This window comes from Ranitomeya imitator, chromosome 5 (assembly GCF_032444005.1).
Source record: "Ranitomeya imitator isolate aRanImi1 chromosome 5, aRanImi1.pri, whole genome shotgun sequence".
In the NCBI taxonomy this organism is placed as follows: Eukaryota; Metazoa; Chordata; class Amphibia; order Anura; family Dendrobatidae; genus Ranitomeya; species Ranitomeya imitator.
The window spans coordinates 29244752-29263554 of NC_091286.1; the positions used below are offsets into that span (position 1 = coordinate 29244752).

Below are 18803 nucleotides of genomic sequence, written 5' to 3' on the forward strand. Positions count from 1 at the left end.
ATGAGGGTCTTCAGCGTCCCCTGGGCTGAATGATGTAAATGCCGCTGTCAGAGTTTGACAGTTAAAGGGGTATTCCCATCTCCAAGATCCTATTCCAATATGTAATAATAATAATAGCAGCAAATACCTCCAATTAGAAATGTAGTATAGTTTTTCTGATTCGCTATGTCTCTTTTCTCGTGTGCAAGGCATTGCAGGACCTTAGGTATCCATGGTTACGACTACTAGCAACTAGCTAACTGTCACTATATCAGTGGTCGTAACCATGGATACCTAAGGTCCTTGTTATCTAGCAGTTAAACAAATGTTAATGCTTTTATGTCTCAACTTCACGGACGTCACTTTCAGTTCTAGGCCCGTCACCGTAGTAATCTCTAAACATCTCTAATCGTTACACTGGCCCTAGAGGCGGGGGACACCGGTATTTTGCTAGATCACAAATTTTAAATCTGCGAATCACTGGGTACACAATATGCTCTTCGCCCTGGCTGTCTCCATTCCCTGAAGCATGGCCCCAGCCCACACCCTGTAATGTACCTCTATGCTGGAAGTAACGGCCCACAGGAACGGTGCTCTGCTACAGCCGGATCGTGACCCGAGCCTGATTTGGATCTGGGCACGATCTTCTACTGGTGCTGCTTCTAGATCTTCTACTGGTGCTGCTTCTGGATCTTCTACTGGTGCTGCTTCTGGATCTTCTACTGGTGCTGCTTCTAGATCTTCTACTGGTGCTGCTTCTGGATCTTCTACTGGTGCTGCTTCTAGATCTTCTACTGGTGCTGCTTCTAGATCTTCTACTGGTGCTGCTTCTGGATCTTCTACTGGTGCTGCTTCTGGATCTTCTACTGGTGCTGCTTCTGGATCTTCTACTGGTGCTGCTTCTGGATCTTCTACTGGTGCTGCTTCTGGATCTTCTACTGGTGCTGCTTCTAGATCTTCTACTGGTGCTGCTTCTAGATCTTCTACTGCTGCTGCTTCTGGATCTTCTACTGGTGCTGCTTCTAGATCTTCTACTGGTGCTGCTTCTAGATCTTCTACTGGTGCTGCTTCTGGATCTTCTACTGGTGCTGCTTCTAGATCTTCTACTGGTGCTGCTTCTAGATCTTCTACTGGTGCTGCTTCTAGATCTTCTACTGGTGCTGCTTCTGGATCTTCTACTGGTGCTGCTTCTGGATCTTCTACTGGTGCTGCTTCTGGATCTTCTACTGGTGCTGCTTCTAGATCTTCTACTGGTGCTGCTTCTAGATCTTCTACTGCTGCTGCTTCTGGATCTTCTACTGGTGCTGCTTCTCGATCTTCTACTGGTGCTGCTTCTGGATCTTCTACTGGTGCTACTTCTAGATCTTCTACTGGTGCTGCTTCTGGATCTTCTACTGGCTTGGGGTAGAAATCCTCGAGGGAGTGTCTTTAGTCTACTCTTTATTGTTTCTCTATGAGCCACGCCCCTTAGTAAAAAAATAGCACCAAATATAAAGGTCCAAATCTATGGAACCGTAAGACCGATCTAAAGTAAAAAAAAAAAACTCTGAACACTCAGGGGAGTAACGGAAATAAAGTAAAAGCAAAAACTCGACATAACTGTAGTCTTCTTCATTCTTGTCCACTTCCTTACAGAAGCACATCTTGGCTGAATAGCCCTTCTCTGCCAGCAATGATTCATCTCTGTTTCTGAGCTTTCATCAAAGACCAGCACCTGACATACCATGTAAATCTACGTATTACTGCGATCTTTGGGAGGCAGAATGAAAAAATCAACAGGAGGTGAAGAATTGGTTTTATTTATTTTTTTACGCTCTTCCTCGTGCGGTATAAGTAATTAGGTGACTTTATTGTTCGGGTCGGTGCGATTATAGCGATGGCAGATTTATATCAGGTTTTTATGTTTGGCTTCTGTCACACACTGAAAGACGCTTTTTATTGCAAGAAATAGTTTTTGCATCACCACATTTTGAGATCTATAATTTTTCCCTAAATTGGCCCAGTCATGTGAGGTCTTGTTTTTTGAGTGACGAGTTGACGTTTTCATTGGTACCATTTTCGGGCACATGACATTTTTTGATCGCTTGTTATTCCGATTTTTGGGAGGCAGAATGAACAGAAACTTGCAATTCAGGAGTTTCTTTTTTTTTTGGGGGGGGGGGGGGTGGTTATGCCGTTCCATGTGTGGTAAAATTGATAAGGCAATTTTATTCTTCGAGTCAGTACAATTATAGCAATTTATATCTTTTTATGTTGTGGCGCTTTTATGCAAGAAATTATTTTTTCTCTAAAAAGTTTTATTTTTGCATCCCTTTATTCTGAGAGCTATAACTTTTTTATTTTTCCGCTGATGGAGATGTATGGTGGCTTGCTTTTTGAGGGGCAAAATGACGTTTTCAGCCATACCATGTTTGTTTATATCCGTCTTTTTGATCGTGTTTTATTCCACTTCTTGTTCGGTGGTATGATGAAAAAGTGTTGTTTTTTGCCTTTTTTTTATGGTGTTCACTAAAGGGGTTAACTACAGTTGGGCTCAAAAGTTTACATACCCCGCCAGTATTTTTGCTTTCTTGGCCTTTTTTCAGAGAATATGAATGATAACACCAAAACTTTTTCTCAACTCATGGTTAGTGGTTGGGTGAAGCCATTTATTGTCAAACTACTGTGTTTTCTCTTTTTAAATCATAATGACAACCCAAAACATCCAAATAACCCTGATCAAAAGTTTACATACCCTGATGATTTGGGCCTGATAACTCGCACAGAGGTTGACACAAATGGGTTTGAATGGCTACTAAAGGTAACATCCTCTTCGGTGACTTTTGTTTGCTTGTTATCAGTGTGTGTGCATAAAAGCTGACTGAGTGTCTGGGATCCAGACAGACTCTTGCATCTTTCATCCAGCCACTGATGGTTCTGAATTGTGAGTCATGGGGAAAGCAAAAGAACTGTCAACGAATCTACGGGAAAAGGTAGTTAAACTGTATAAAACAGGAAAGGGATACAGAAAGATATCCAAGGAATTGATAATGCCAGTCAGCAGTGTTCAAACTGTGATTAACAAATGGAAAATCAGGGGCTCTTTAAAAACAAAACCACGGTCAGGTAGACCAACAAAAATTTCGACCACAACTGCCAGAAAAATTGTTCGGCATTTAAAGAAAAAGCCACAAATAACATCAGCTGAAATACTGGACTCTCTGAAAACTAGCGGTGTGGCTGTTTTAAGATACACACTATGGAGGCACTTGAAGAAAAATGGGCTGCATAGTGGAGTTGCCAGAAGAGAGCCAAAACTGTGCAAATGCCACAAAGTATCTCTCCTACAATACATAAAACAGCACAGCGACAAGCCTCAAAACTTCTGGAACAAGGTAATTTGGAGTGATAAGACCAAAATTTAACCTTTTGGCCACCACCATAAATGTTACATTTGGAGACAGGTCAGCAAAGCCTATGATGAAATGAACACCATTCCTACTGTAGAGCATGGAGGTGGATTTTGGGGATGTGTAAGTTACAAAGGCACAAGAAACTTGGTCAAAGTTGAAGGAAAGATGAATGCAGCATGTTATTGTAATGCTGCTGAAGTGCAGTATAGTGCAACCTCCACCAGGGGATGCTGGTGAGGGAAGAAAGGTTGCACACACAGCGTAACACCACCGAGCAGCAGCACAAGCGCCACCTGGTGGCAAAAGAGAGGTCAGACAAGCCGAGTCAGAAACAGTCAGGACAAGAGTACCAGAGGTCACAGCAATGCATGGGGTCAAATACAAGCCAGAAGTCAGAGCCATACAGGAAGCAGATATAACCAAGATGAGAGACAGTAAAACAGGTCAGAAGACAAGCCAGGTCACATACCAAAAGGTCCAAGAACAGGGAGCGAACACTAAGACAAGCAGGGAGGCAGGAAAGGGAAGTCATTGGAACAGAGTAAACGGGCAGAGGACACAGCACATTATCAAGGGGTCAGCTGCTCTAGCCTGCGAGCATGAACTATCATCACTGACATTGGTCTGCAGGCCACAGCAGACTGAAATAGCCACACCGAACCCAGAACGAGGCAGAGAAGGTTAACCCCCACATGACCAGACCGGGGGGAGAATAGCAAGAAACAAACCCCGGCCTGGATCATGACAGTTATCAGCAAATACTGGAGGCAAATTTGCAGTCTCCAGCCTGGAAGCTGTGCATGTGACGTACTTGGACGTTCCAACATGAAAGCGATCTAAAACACAACGCCAAGTCGACTTGTCATTGGCTACAGCAGAACAAAGTGAAGGTTCTGAAGTGGCCATCTCTGTCTCCTGACCTCAATATCATTGAGCCACTCTGGGGAGATCTCTAGCATGCAGTTCATGCTACACAGCCCAGGAATTTACAGGAATTGGAGGCTTTTTGTCATGAAGAATGGGCAGCTTTACCATCTGAGAAAATAAAGACCCTCATCCACAACTACCACAAAAGTCTTCAAGCTGTCATTGATGTTAGGGGGGAGGGGGCAATACACGTTATTAAGAAATGGGGTATGTGAACTTTTGATCAGGGTCATTTGGATGTTTTCAGTTGTCATTATGATTTAAAAAGAGAAAACACAGTAGTTTGACAACAAATGGCTTCACCCAAGCACTAACCATGAGTGGAGAAAAAGTTTTGGTGTTATCATTCATATTCTCTGAAAAAAAGGCCAAGAAAGCAAAAATTCTGCCAGGGTATGTAAACTTTTGAGCACAACTGTTGTGGGACAGTTTTATAGGTCATTAAAAGAAAAATAGACAGCTTACCGGTCTGCGATGAAATCCCCAAACCTGCCAACGCCCAGCACGGATCGGGGTGAGCACCCACGCCAAATGAGAACAAGAGGAGAAATGATCCAGCTTCAGGAGGAGGCGGCTCAAACTTTGTAAAGCTTTATTGGACAACTAAAAAAAGTATAAAGATCTTAAAAAAATCTGCATAGCAAACACCTGGCACACCAGTGAGGACGATCAACGCGTTTCAACTATAGAGTCTTACTCATGATCTACCTCATAGTGCATTGAAAACATTTATATAGTATACACGTGACATTGATTGGACAAACAATTAAAAAGCAAAAAAGCATATATAGATTGCCAAGTGATTACCAGTTAAAACTGTCATAGATATAGATTAAAGTAACATATTTTCCCTTAAGAAATATTACTTAAACATTAATTAATATTGTTTTTTTAAGTCTTGTCTACCATTGAGATGGTGAGGAGTATGAGTGTCAAGCATAAACATCCAATATGTTTCCGGACTGAAAGTTTTATAGGTCGGGTCATTCCGGATGCGGCGACACCAAATATGTGTACTTTTATAGTTTATAATTTTTTCATTCAAATATTTATTTAGAAATGCAATATCTTTTTATTTTGTTATTATTATTTTTGATTTTTTTTAAATTATTTTTACGATTATTTAAAAAAACCTTTTTACTTTTTTCTTAACTTTTTTTACTTTGTCCCACTATGGAACTATCATTTTTTGCAGGCTGATCGCTTCTGTAGCATGGGGATGAAGCAGCATCTGCATGCTATAGAAGTTGTCAGCACTGCATTGACAGACAAACTTGCTCATCATGCACCAGGCATAATCAGTAAGTTTCCTAGGTCTGGTGACCTGGATGTCGTCATCATGACATTGGGTCACCATGGCAACGATCGGAACCCCACGTCTTGCCGCGGAGTCTCTGATATAAAAAGGCAGAGAGACTGTCAGCCCCCTGCCAGCTCCTGGAATCCTGCGATCGTGTTCGATCGCAACATTTTGGGGGTTAAAGTGCCGGTACCGGCCTGTGACCGTTCCTGGCACTTAGTCCCGGGTGTCAGCTCTCAGAATCAGCTGAACTCGGCGGCGATCGCCTGCACACCCCCTGGGTGCGCGAGCGATTGCGCAGACTTAATAATCCGTCCTTGGTCAAATAGGCCCAAGGTCAATTGCGTAGCTACCGGGGGGACAGAGGGGGTCCATCCAGAGCTATGCTACCATAACTGTATCGGCATGCACAACACACCCATATACTTACATTCTGCAGCAGAACAGGGAGAATAAACTCCATGCTCTGCCACCCGGCCGCTATGGGGCTCCTGAGCAGGCGGAGGGGAGCCGGTGCCAGCAGTGAGCCCCCGCCAATCATCGCAGGTTCAATTGTATTGGCTAGATGCCGATACAGCTGTCTGCATTGATGAGAGAAGGAGCGCTATGCTCCCTCTCCCATCATCCCCCTCTCAGCATCTGACGCAGACACTGACCGCGAGTGCGATGACATCACTACCCAGCGCCCACTGTCAGGAGATGAGCGGGAGCTCAGAGCAGCGCAGGAACCAGGAAGAAAGGTGAGTATTGTATTTATTTTTTATGGAGGTGCATCATACTATAGAGGCCTGATGGGGTGTATTATATTAGAGTCTGCCTGGGGTGCATTATATTACAGTCTGCCTATGGGGGGCTGCATTATATTAGAGTCTGCCTATGGGGTATGCCTTATATTAGAGTCTGCCTGGGGTGCATTATATTACAATCTGACTATGGGGGGCTGCATTATATTAATGTTTGCCTATGGGGGCTGCTTTATACTACAGTCTGCCTATGGGGGGCTACATTATATTAGAGTCTGCCGATAGGGGGGCTTCCTTATATTAGAGTCTGCCTGGGGTGCATTATATTACAATCTGACTATGGGGGGCTGCATTATATTAATGTTTGCCTATGGGGCTGCTTTATACTACAGTCTGCCTATGGGGGGCTACATTATATTAGAGTCTGCCGATAGGGGGCTGCCTTATATTAGAGTCTGCCTGGGGGTGCATTATACTAGAGTCTGCCTATTGGGGGCTGCCTCATATTAGTCTTCCTGGGGGTGCATTATATTAGTCTGCCTAGGGGGGCTACCATATATTAGAGTCTGCCTGGGGATGCATTATATTACAATCTGACTATGGGGGGCTGCATTATATTAACATTTGCCTATGGGGGCTGCATTATACTACAGTCTGCCTATGGGGAGCTACGTTATATTAGAGTCTGCCTATGGGGGGCTGCCTTATATTAGAGTCTGCCTGGGGGTGCATTATATTACAGTCTGCCTATGGGGGTCTGCCTTATATTAGATATGAAAAAATTCAATGGCTAACACTCAACTAAAATTGGACGGACAGTGCTAGTGAGAAGGGACTGATGGTCCCAATCATCAATAGTTCAGGAGAATACTGCACACGTCGGGGTGAAAAATTATGCTTCAAGTGAAACTTTATTGATAACATGTGATTATAGCAGCCGGCAGACGTTACGGCCAGTTAATGGCCTTTATCACACAGTGGCACTATGCAGGGAACATGTAGTAATCTGTCCCCAAAGAGATTGCTTACACTTGGTTTTGTGACAGTCAATATGGCATAAGGCAATAGCCATTCGCTGGTGGCACAGTTGTGGATGCTGGCACAGGTGTGTCTAAGCGTGGAGTCATATTAGAGTCTGCCTGGGGGTGCATTATATTACAGTCTGCCTATGGAGGCCTGCCTTATATTGCAGTCTGCCTATGGGGTCTGCATTATATTACAGTCTGCCTATGGGGTGGCTGCATTATATCAGAGTCTGCCTATGGGGGGCTGCCTTACATTAGAGTCTTCCTATGGGGGGCTGCATTATATTACAGTCTGCCTGTCATGATCCGTTCCACGGTTTAATCCTGTCTGCCCTTTTTCCGGGCGAATCATGTCAAGGGTTAACTTTGCTCTGCCCATTCTGGGTTCAGGTTTGCTATTTAGCTCCCCTGAGTCCTGCTGTCTGCTTATGGGGTGTTGTATTATGCTATAGTCTGCCTATGGGGGGCTGCATTATACTATATAGAGTCTGCCCATGGGGCCTGCATTATACATTATAGAGTCTGCCGATGGGCGGTGCATTATACTATGTAGAGCAGTGCTCCCCAACTCCAGTTCTCAAGAGCCATCCAACAAGTCATGTTTTCAGGATTACCTTAGTATTGCACATGTGATGGAATGCTTGCCTAGCCAGGTGATGCAATTATCACCTGGGCCATACTAAGGAAATCCTAAAAACATGACCTGTTGGTGGCTCTTGAGGACTGGAGTTGGGGAATACTGATATAGATAGAGTCTGCCTATGGGGAGTGCATTATACCATATGGAGGCCTATGGGGAGTGCATTATACTATACTAGATTGTGGCCCGATTCTAACGCATCGGGTATTCTAGAATATGCATGTCCCCGTAGTATATGGACAATGATGATTCCAGAATTCGCGGCAGACTGTGCCCGTCGCTGATTGGTCGAGGCAACCTTTATGACATCATCGTCGCCATGGCAACCATTATGAAATCTACGTCGATACTGTGCCCGTCGCTGAATCAGAAACGTGGGATTTCTACGTCCTTTATGACATCATCGCCGCTGTGCGGGATTTCCAGGACAGACAGACAGACAGACAGACGGAAAAACCCTTAGTCCTCAATCTATATATATAATTGTCTATCTGGTGTATTATACTATATGGAGGCTATCTAGGGGCCATCGTACAGTGTGGAAATTACATTGAGGGGGCCATCATACAGTGTTGGAACCATCAAACAGTTTGGGGGATACTAAAGGGTCAGTATGTATACAGTGAGGGGGCATCATACTGTGTATAGGGGAGCTGTACAGGGTGAGACTCGGGGCATTCTTAAATGTAAAGTGGGCACTTATAGGGGAACTCAGGTTACTGTGACTGTCAAAGGGACACACAGGGCAATATTACTTTCTAGGGGAAAAAATGAGGGCATTGTTTTCTAGGGCACTTGCACCCAGCATTACTATATTCTAGAGCAGTGTTCCCCAACTCCGGTCCTCAAGAGCCACCAACAGGTCATGTTTTCAGGATTTCCTTAGTATTGCCCAGGTGATCATTGCATTACCTGGAAAGGCAAGCATTCCATCACCTGTGCAATACTAAGCAAATCCTGAATACATGGCTTGTTGTTGGCTCTTGAGGGGAGCACTGTTCTAGGGGGGTGCTTTACAATTTAAAGGGCACAAAGTATCAAACAGCAGGTGCAGTAATAGGGACACATACGGCAGCAGCGGCTCAGTATTGGGGTGTCAGGTGCAGTAATAGGGACACATACGGCAGCAGCAGCTCAGTATTGGGGTATTAGGTGCAGTAATAGGGACACATACGGCAGCAGCGGCTCAGTATTGGGGTATCAGGTGCAGTAATAGGGACACATACGACAGCAGCAGCTCAGTATTGGGGTATTAGGTGCAGTAATAGGGACACATACGGCAGCAGCGGCTCAGTATTGGGGTATCAGGTGCAGTAATAGGGACACATACGGCAGCAGCGGCTCAGTATTGGGGTGTCAGGGGCAGTAATAGGGACACATAGGGCAGCAGTGGCTCAGTATTGGGGTATCAGGTGCAGTAATAGGGTCACATATGGCAGCAGAGGCTCAGTATTGGGGTATCCGGGGCAGTAATAGGGACACATATGGCAGCAGAGGCTCAGTATTGGGGTATCAGATGCAGTAATAGGGACACATATGGCAGCAGAGGCTCAGTATTGGGGTATCAGGTGCAGTAATAGTGACACATACATCAGCAGCGGCTCAGTATTGAGGTATCAGGGCAGTAATAGGGACACATATGGCAGCAGTGGCTCAGTATTGGGGTATCAGGTGCAGTAATAGGGTCACATATGGCAGCAGTGGCTCAGAATTGGGGTATCAGGTGCAGTAATAGGGACACATATGGCAGCAGTGGCTCAGTATTGGGGTATCAGGTGCAGTAATAGGGTCACATATGGCAGCAGTGGCTCAGAATTGGGGTATCAGGTGCAGTAATAGGGACACATATGGCAGCAGCGGCTCAGTATTGGGGTATCAGGGGCAGTAATAGGGACACATACGGCAGCAGCGGCTCAGTATTGGGGTATTAGGTGCAGTAATAGGGACACATACGGCAGCAGCGGCTCAGTATTGGGGTATTAGGTGCAGTAATAGGGACACATAAGGCAGCAGCGGCTCATTATTGGGGTATTGGGTGCAGTAATAGGGACACATACGGCAGCAGCGTCTCAGTATTGGGGTATCACGTGCAGTAAAAGGGACACATATGGCAGCAGCGGCTCAGTATTGGGGTATCAGGGGCAGTAATAGGGTCACATATAGCAGCAGCGGCTCAGTATTGTGGTATCAGGTGCAGTAATAGGGACACATACGGCAGCAGCGGCTCAGTATTGGGGTATCAGGTGCAGTAAAAGGGACACATACGGCAGCAGTAGCTCAGTATTGGGGTATCAGGGGCAGTAATAGGGTCACATATGGCAGCAGTGGCTCAGTATTGGGGTATGAGGTGCAGTAATAGGGACACATACGGCAGCAGCTCAGTATTGGGGTATCAGGTGCAGTAATAGGGACACATACGGCAGCAGCGGCTCAGTATTGGGGTATCAGGTGCAGTAATAGGGACACATATGGCAGCAGCGCCTCAGTATTGGGGTATCAGGTGCAGTAATAGGGACACATACGGCAGCAGCGGCTCAGTATTGGGGTATCAGGTTCAGTAATAGGGACACATACGGCAGCAGCGGCTCAGTATTGGGGTATCAGGGGCAGTAATAGGGACACATATGGCAGCAGCGGCTCAGTATTGGGGTATCAGGGGCAGTAATAGGGACACATACGGCAGCAGCGGCTCAGTATTGGGGTATCAGGTGCAGTAATAGTGACACATACAGCAGCAGCGGCTCAGTATTGGGGTATCAGGTGCAGTAATAGGGACACATATGGCAGCAGCGGCTCAGTATTGGGGTATCAGGTGCAGTAATAGGGACACATACGGCAGCAGCGGCTCAGTATTGGGGTATCAGGGGCAGTAATAGGGACACATACGGCAGCAGTGGCTCAGTATTGGGGTATCAGGTGCAGTAATAGGGACACATATGGCAGCAGCGGCTCAGTATTGGGGTATCAGGTGCAGTAATAGTGACACATACAGCAGCAGCGGCTCAGTATTGGGGTATCAGGTGCAGTAATAAGGACACATACGGCAGCAGCGGCTCAGTATTGGGGTATCAGGTGCAGTAATAGGGACACATACGGCAGCAGCGGCTCAGTATTGGGGTATCAGGGGCAGTAATAGGGACACATACGGCAGCAGTGGCTCAGTATTGGGGTATCAGGGGCAGTAATAGGGACACATATGGCAGCAGCGGCTCAGTATTGGGGTATCAGGTGTAGTAATAGGGACACATACGGCAGCAGTGGCTCAGTATTGGGGTATCAGGTGCAGTAATAGGGTCACATACGGCAGCAGCGGCTCAGTATTGGGATATCAGCAGGATGAGGAGTTTGTGCATGTTGGGAATAGATGGTGACGGTGCTGAAAATATGAGACGTGAAATATGTCTTTGTTGTTTTCTCTGCAGACGAGTTCTAACTGGAAGAAGTCGTCATATTGGTCTGGGCCAGATGGAAAAGACGGAAAAAGTGACGACTCCATCATAAAGAACGTCAGCGGTAAGTCATTATCTGTAACTGTGCTGTGATCTATGTTCTGTAGGACTGGTTTCTACCACTGACCATATGGCGGTACTATCCATATTGGTCTTTATATAGAGATTATCTTCAGTAACAGCGCGGTCATCTGCTGAGGTTCTCCTCCACTATTAGGGTGCATCACCCAGCTGTAATCATGGTTACCTGCTTAGGGGCCACTCAGAAGTTTCGCCGACCCTGAACCAAAACCCTAGCTACGCTTCTTCCCAGGGCACATGGACGGAATATTTCATCTTTTGTCAGAAAGGGGTTAACATTAAAGGGAATCTGTCACCCCCAAAATTTGCCTATAAGCTAAGGCCACCGGCATCAGGGGCTTATCTACAGCATTCTGTAATGTTGTAGATAAGCCCCCGATGTAACCTGAAAGATAAGAAAAACGAGTAAGATTATACTCACGCTGTGTTATGTCTCATTATTATACATACCATATCTTACTTTATGGACATCTGTGGTTTGATTTCTTTTTCACCTAGAAAACTGGTGTTATGTTCAACAGTAACTTCACCCACTGTATACACATATATTTATATTTCTTTTGTCTATATATCTACAGTGTATATATATATATACATATATATATATATATATATATTTACATAAAATCTTCAAAAGATATATAAAATATTTTTAATGTTTTTAGAACGTAAAACAATTATGTACACAAAACCCACATTATATATCGAGAAAATAAACTCTCTTATCGTGTTTCGAAAACTGATATATTTCAAATTTATTTTTACCAGTAATATAAACCAATTTGTAAAAAAAAAATGTCATGTTAAATTAAACCTTCTCTTAAGAATTAACAGCCTGAGATATACATTTACTACTTTTTGATAGGAACATATATAAGCCATTGGATAAGTTGCTTTTAGTCCCATAAATTCACATGACACAAACCTAAAGATATATAATTTACTAAATGTGAAAATGTACAAGATTTATGTAAAATACAGTAAACACATAGATTGCAATTCATAAAAAAATGACTTTTCTTGTAAATCCACAATATTTTATTAGGACCGTTATGTTCCCAAAATGATATATTTTACTTCAAATTCATTTTCACTTTCTAACATGAAGTTGTATCCTGGTCTAACACTCTGGGACTAAACTAGGCTCTTCTATCCTTAGGATAGGTCATGGTGGTCCGATCAATTGGGGTCGGACACCCAGAACCCGCACTGATCAGCTGTTAGCGATTTATATGGCACCTGGAAGTCCTTGGTGTACAGAGGCTAACGAATCTGATTAGGACTAAACTGGGGTGGAAGCTTAAAGGGAAGCTGTCACTGGTTTTACGCCTTAAGGTACCGTCACACTCAGCAACTTTCCAACGATCACGACCAGCGATACGACCTGGCCGTGATCGTTGGAAAGTCGTTGTGTGGTCGCTGGAGAGCTGTCACACAGACAGCTCTCCAGGGACCAACGATGCCGAAGTCCCCGGGTAACCGGGGTAAACATCGGGTTACTAAGCGCAGGGCCGCACTTAGTAACCCGATGTTTACCCTGGTTACCATTGTCAATGTAAAAAAAAAAACACATACTCACATTCCGGTGCCTGTCACGTCCCCAGCGTCCGCTTCCCTGCACTCCTCCTGCATCCTGTGTAAGCGCCGGCCGTAAAGCAGAGCGGTGACATCACCGCTGTGCTCTGCTTTACGGCCGGCCGGCGCTGACACAGGATGCAGGAGGAGTGCAGGGAAGCGGACGCCGGGGACGTGACAGACACCGGAATGTGAGTATGTGTTTGTTTTTTTTTTACATTTACAATGGTAACCAGGGTAAACATCGGGTTACTAAGCGCGGCCCTGCGCTTAGTAACCCGATGTTTACCCTGGTTACAAGTGAAGACATCGCTGGATCGGCGTCACACACGCCGATTCAGCGATGTCAGCGGGTGATCCAGCGACAAAATAAAGTTCTGGCCTTCTAGCTCCGACCAGCGATGTCACAGCAGGATCCTGATCGCTGCTGCCTGTCAAACACAACGATATCGCTATCCAGGACGCTGCAACGTCACGGATCGCTATCGTTATCATTGTAATGTTGTTCAGTGTGAAGGTACCTTTATGAACCCATGCCCATCACCTTTTAAAGCATGTAAATGGGTTTAATAAAATCTTTTTATACACCAATAGATGCCCCAAATACCTCCAGAAAAGTCTATTAGTCATGTTCCACACTACATGCCAACTTCACCATCCGGTCTGGTGGGCATCTTTAACTTTGCTCAGTGCTTCCCCAGTCCCGGCAAACATGCCCTCTTCTTTCTTTATGGATATGGATAATGTCTCCACTGTCATTCCCATAGTGGGGCAGAGCGAAGTGCATTTTCTCAGATCAATGATTCAATTGTGCAGGCGTGAGATTGCGAATGATGTGTGGATGACATAGAAGACATCATCCTCGTCCATCTAGAAAGAATAGGCGGTGTTTGCCGACAATGACGATGCGCAGATCCTGATCCGGAGAAGCCCATTGAACCGGACAGTGCAATTTGCATGCAACGTTGGACATGAATAAAGTACTTTTTTGTAGAAATGGAGACAGCTATGAGGGTCTAAATGGGTTGTAGGAACCCAATTTGCATCCTTTAAAACGTGATGGAGAGGAGTTATAAGGTGTAAAACCAATGACGGGTTCTCCTAAAGGAATTTTTCATTTTTTCATTAAAATCTGGCATGGACTTTGTACAAAGGAGTCAGGTTGCTTCCATGTAGCTGTAGACTTTGATGGCTTGTAGATGATACTTCCAAAATGAGGATCCAGAATCCATAGACAGAAGGGTAGTTGTCCTTTGGACTTGGAGCTAATTCTTTTAGTGGGTAAGAGGACCAACTTTATGGCACAAATATGTCCACATTCCAGTTATGTAGATTGTGGAAGAGTACAGTGGCGCCTGCCCTTTTGGCAAAAATCATAGGGGTGCAAAATTTCAAAGGAAGAAAAAAAAGGTAAGTAGCAGTAGCATCATTAGTGGGATAGGTCACGTGCCCCAAAGTCCCTGCTGGCCCTGGAATTGGCCCTGGGTGACGGGGCCAGCTCCACTTTGAATTGTACTGGCGTCGACATGATTCCAATACATTTGTATCCTGTGATAGAACAGAGAACCACAGTCTTCTTCTCCCACCATCCTCCATCTTAGGGTATCAGTGTTCCGGTGCAGGTGGGCATCACTGCAATGTGGCAGGGGAAAAGAGGACTTACCGTAATTTCTCGAATAATGCAAATAGAAACTTTTATTTTTTTTGTAGTGGTTTACATTTGTTATTTTTGGAGGTGGCACTAAGGGGCCAATAATGCTTTCTAATGGAGGCGCTCAAGGAGCATTATTTGTTTTAGGGGGTGCTTAGAGGGAATTATTACTGGGATAGAGGGCACAAGTCCCGCTAAGCCAATGACTAATTAATCACTTAGTATAACTATAACTTTTTTTTAGCACTTTGTTACTTATATTCCTTTTTATAGCTGGACATTTCGTACAGCAGTGTGCGCATAGAGACTTCAGTCCATACATTGATAACTTATCGATAAGATACCAGGCCAGTAGTCGCGTGCATTCGGTGAGTTCATAAAACTTTTCCTCTTGCTGTTGTAAATGACACTCGGCATATGACGACTTCAGTCATTTGCTGCGATGCTCGCTTTGTTTTTTTGCTCTTGCCCATATCCTTTCATTGACCCTTCCTCCTTTCCTCTGCATTTGATTATGATTTATGAACTATCCCGTTGGCTCCGTCTTTTCTACTTAGTCTTTTGCCATTGACGCGGACTCAGATGAATGGGCAGCTATGCTGTGGGCATGGAATCTGATTGTCAAATATGTTGCGTTCGGAGTTCAGAGTTCATTTACCTCTGATGCGGCTCTTGTCCTCAAACTTCCCTGTTGTTTAGCAGTTTTAATGTGATGTTTCCGATATATACAATTGTAGCATCAAATCGTTGAGAGTTAGGATGCAGCGTGATTTTCTTTCTCTCTGATATATGTTATTTAAAGGGGTTGCCCTCTTTCAGAAAATCCCAGTCTGTTATTAAAAAACAAGCACTCTTTACTCTCCACCTCCGGGTCCAGCACTGAGTTTCCGCCACTGCTTCTGGTGTCAGCTATTGGCTGCTACACTTATATCAGGTCCACAGCTTGGCAGCCAATAAGTGACCTCTGTACTCTGAGCAGGGTGGTCTATCTACTCAAGCAGAGCTGCTGATATGAGTGACGTCAGCGGTGAACCCCATACCAGACCCTGGGAGCAGCGGAAGACACTCAGTGCTGTGTAAGGAGATGGAAAAATGAGAAGTCCCACACAGTTAATGCTTGACAGAGGGTCTGCAAGTAAATGCCACCATCTGCAGGTCAAAGATGATAAGAAAAGGGAAAGCAGACAGAATTGCATTAGCAGGAACTGTAGAACGAAGTGCATGTTCCCAGGGGGAAGAGGTTGGAGGAGACACCAGGTCAGGTGATAGCTGTTTCTCAGTTAAAAATTATAAAAGGCCCAGGAGGGCAAAGAAAGGGAGGAGTTGACAGCTGAACCTGTATCAGAACAGACAAATGGAAGTACTGTAGCTGAGCTGGCTTACAGCCGCAACTACCAGCACGGACCAGACCAGTGAATTAAAGCATCAGCCTTGAGTGAGGAAGAGGGATCAGAGAGAGAGACGACCGGAGAAAGTGAGACGACCCAAGAAAGAGTGCCGACCAGAAAAATCAAGATGACCCCAGAGAAAGAGAGAGACGACTAGAGAGATGGAGACGACCTGGGAGACAGAACAAATTTAGAAATTGAGAAGTCCCGAGAAAGACAGATGACCAGCATATGGCTCAAAGCCTATTAATGACACCATATAGCGGGCTAACCATTGCTGACTGTAATGCATCCTGTGTAAACAGAGGCCACAGTTTACAGAGCCATCTAGGGCCCAGCTGCACAAAAACATAACAATGTATGCAAGGTATTGGTTGATATTATGGCCACAATACTTAAGCCGGCAACCCACGTCAAGGGCCATATGCTCTGCATTTCTGTGTGAACATGCCACATACAGATTATTTGTTTGCACAGGTGCACCAAGCGGCTAATTCCTGATTGTAGGCTGGCTGCCTTATCGGTATTATTGCACCTGTGTATTTGCCATCTTTATTTGAGTCCGCTGCACCTTGGTTAGTGCAATTGTTTGGAGGCCCTGGACAGGTAAGCCTGTCTGCCTGTGTACTGGTGTTTTTTGGTCTCGAATAGTGGAGGTTTTTCCTCTTATGGTGTTTTTTTTTTCAGTGCTTGTTGTCAAATAGCTGAAACCAGGAGACAGAAGTGGTAAGATTTTTCTCTCTTTAGCAAAAATGGAGGCATGTCTTTATCTCTATTTTGCCGCTTTCCTGTCCTGCAAACCTCATGCTAGCAGAAGAGAGTGCCTGGCTTTTAGTTAACGTAGGGCAAGCAAATGAACCATAGTAGGTGCAATGTATGCTGAGAAGATAGAGGAAAGAAAGTCCCAACACCTATAGTCCTGGTAGAGTGCAGGTAAAGAGGAACTGAAAAAGAGTGGATGGCGAGTTACAGAGCATGAGATTTGGGACAGTTCCCGTACATTTTATACTGGTATGTGCACTAAAAACAGTTTTACCTTGTAGTCAAGGATGAGGGCAGGAAGATCATGCTTTTCTACATGTTTTTGTCAAAAAGAAGTTATGATTATACATAAACATATGAACAGTCCACGTCAACACCTTCTTTATTGGCAGACTACAACATTTCTAATGGTTATAGTTGCACCCAGGGAACTGAATCGGCATGTTCCCAGGGATCTGAATCGGCATGTTCCCAGGGATCCGAATCGGCATGTTCCCAGGGTTCCGAATCGGCATGTTCCCAGGGATCCGAATTGGCATGTTCCAAAGGAACTGAATCGGCATGTTCCCAGGGATCCGAATTGGCATGTTCCAAAGGAACTGAATCGGCATGTTCCCAGGGATCTGAATCTGCATGTTCCCAGGGATCCGAATCGACATGTTCCCAGGGATCCGAATCGACATGTTCCCAGGGATCCGAATCGGAATGTTCCAAGGGATCTGAATCAGCATGTTCCCAGGGAACTGAATCGGCATGTTCCCAGGGATCCGAATCGGCATGTTCCCAGGGATCCGAATCGGCATGTTCCCAGGGATCCGAATCGGCATGTTCCCAGGGATCCGAATCGGCATGTTCCCAGGGATCTGAATCGGCATGTTCCCAGGGATCTGAATCGGCATGTTCCAAGGGATCTAAATCGGCATGTTTCCAGGGATCTGAATCGGCATGTTCCCAGGGATCTGAATCGGCATGTTCCCAGGGATCTGAATCGGCATGTTCCAAGGGATCTAAATCGGCATGTTTCCAGGGATCTGAATCGGCATGTTCCCAGGGATCTGAATCGGCATGTTCCCAGGGATCTGAATCGGCATGTTCCCAGGGATCTGAATCGGCATGTTCCCAGGGATCTGAATCGGCATGTTCCCAGGGATCTGAATCGGCATGTTCCCAGGGATCTGAATCGGCATGTTCCCAGGGATCTGAATCGGCATGTTCCCAGGGATCTGAATCGGCATGTTCCCAGGGATCTGAATCGGCATGTTCCCAGGGATCTGAATCGGCATGTTGCCAGGGAACTGAATTGGCATGTTCCCTGGTCACAGGCAATAAGCTGCGCTGCAGTTTCCAGCCTCTAAAAGCCCCAGCTCGAAGGAAACCACAGACAGTGAAATGCAATGTTTTACACTAGTACGACTCACACCAACCTAAAAATGATCTGCACTGCAGTAGTATCGGCTATCCCTCAGGGCACTCGCATGACTCTCTAGAGTCTGTTTTGGCTGAACTCACACTAGGGTCCTGGCATGACTCTTCCTTCCTATAGTCCCGAGAAAAAATGTCCGAAGTCTTACAAGTCCCCCATACCCCCCCAGTGTACAACCCCCTCTGAGATAAGGAAATGCTGCATAGTCATCTTACCTGCCTTTCCAACTACTCCCAATTCCACCCACCGAGATTCTGCTGCGCTGCTTTGCATACATGTGACACACAGCGCACCCATCAGACCCGTCAGATAAGCACAGGTCAAACAAGCACACATGAAGCACACCAGACAAGCACATTAAACATACAAAGCATACATCTCACACAAGTAGAGGACACTAGTCACACAATCACGCCCCGTGTGTCACATTAGCACAACACACGTCACACAAGCACACCGCACACGTCA

General features: G+C 45.3%; 1 protein-coding gene across 1 annotated transcript; it reads left to right on the forward strand.

Moving 5' to 3' along the window:
* Nucleotides 1-6080: 6080 nt before the first annotated feature.
* LOC138637655 (sericin-2-like) lies at nt 6081-18320 on the forward strand. The gene is made up of 4 exons (XM_069726490.1): nt 6081-6144; nt 6235-6338; nt 11429-11519; nt 17305-18320. Exons 1-4 carry the CDS (start codon nt 6081-6083, stop codon nt 18318-18320), a joined length of 1275 nt encoding a protein of 424 aa, XP_069582591.1.
* Nucleotides 18321-18803: the final 483 nt, after the last annotated feature.

Coding starts and splice junctions, on each gene's coding strand:
- LOC138637655 (XM_069726490.1), top strand. CDS start 6,081: ATGGGGCTCCTGAGCAGGCGGAGGGGAGCCGGTGCCAGCAGTGAGCCC. Junction 6,339..11,428: donor CGCAGGAACCAGGAAGAAAG/GTGAGTATTGTA, acceptor TTTTCTCTGCAG/ACGAGTTCTAACTGGAAGAA. Junction 11,520..17,304: donor CATCATAAAGAACGTCAGCG/GTAAGTCATTAT, acceptor CTTTATTGGCAG/ACTACAACATTTCTAATGGT.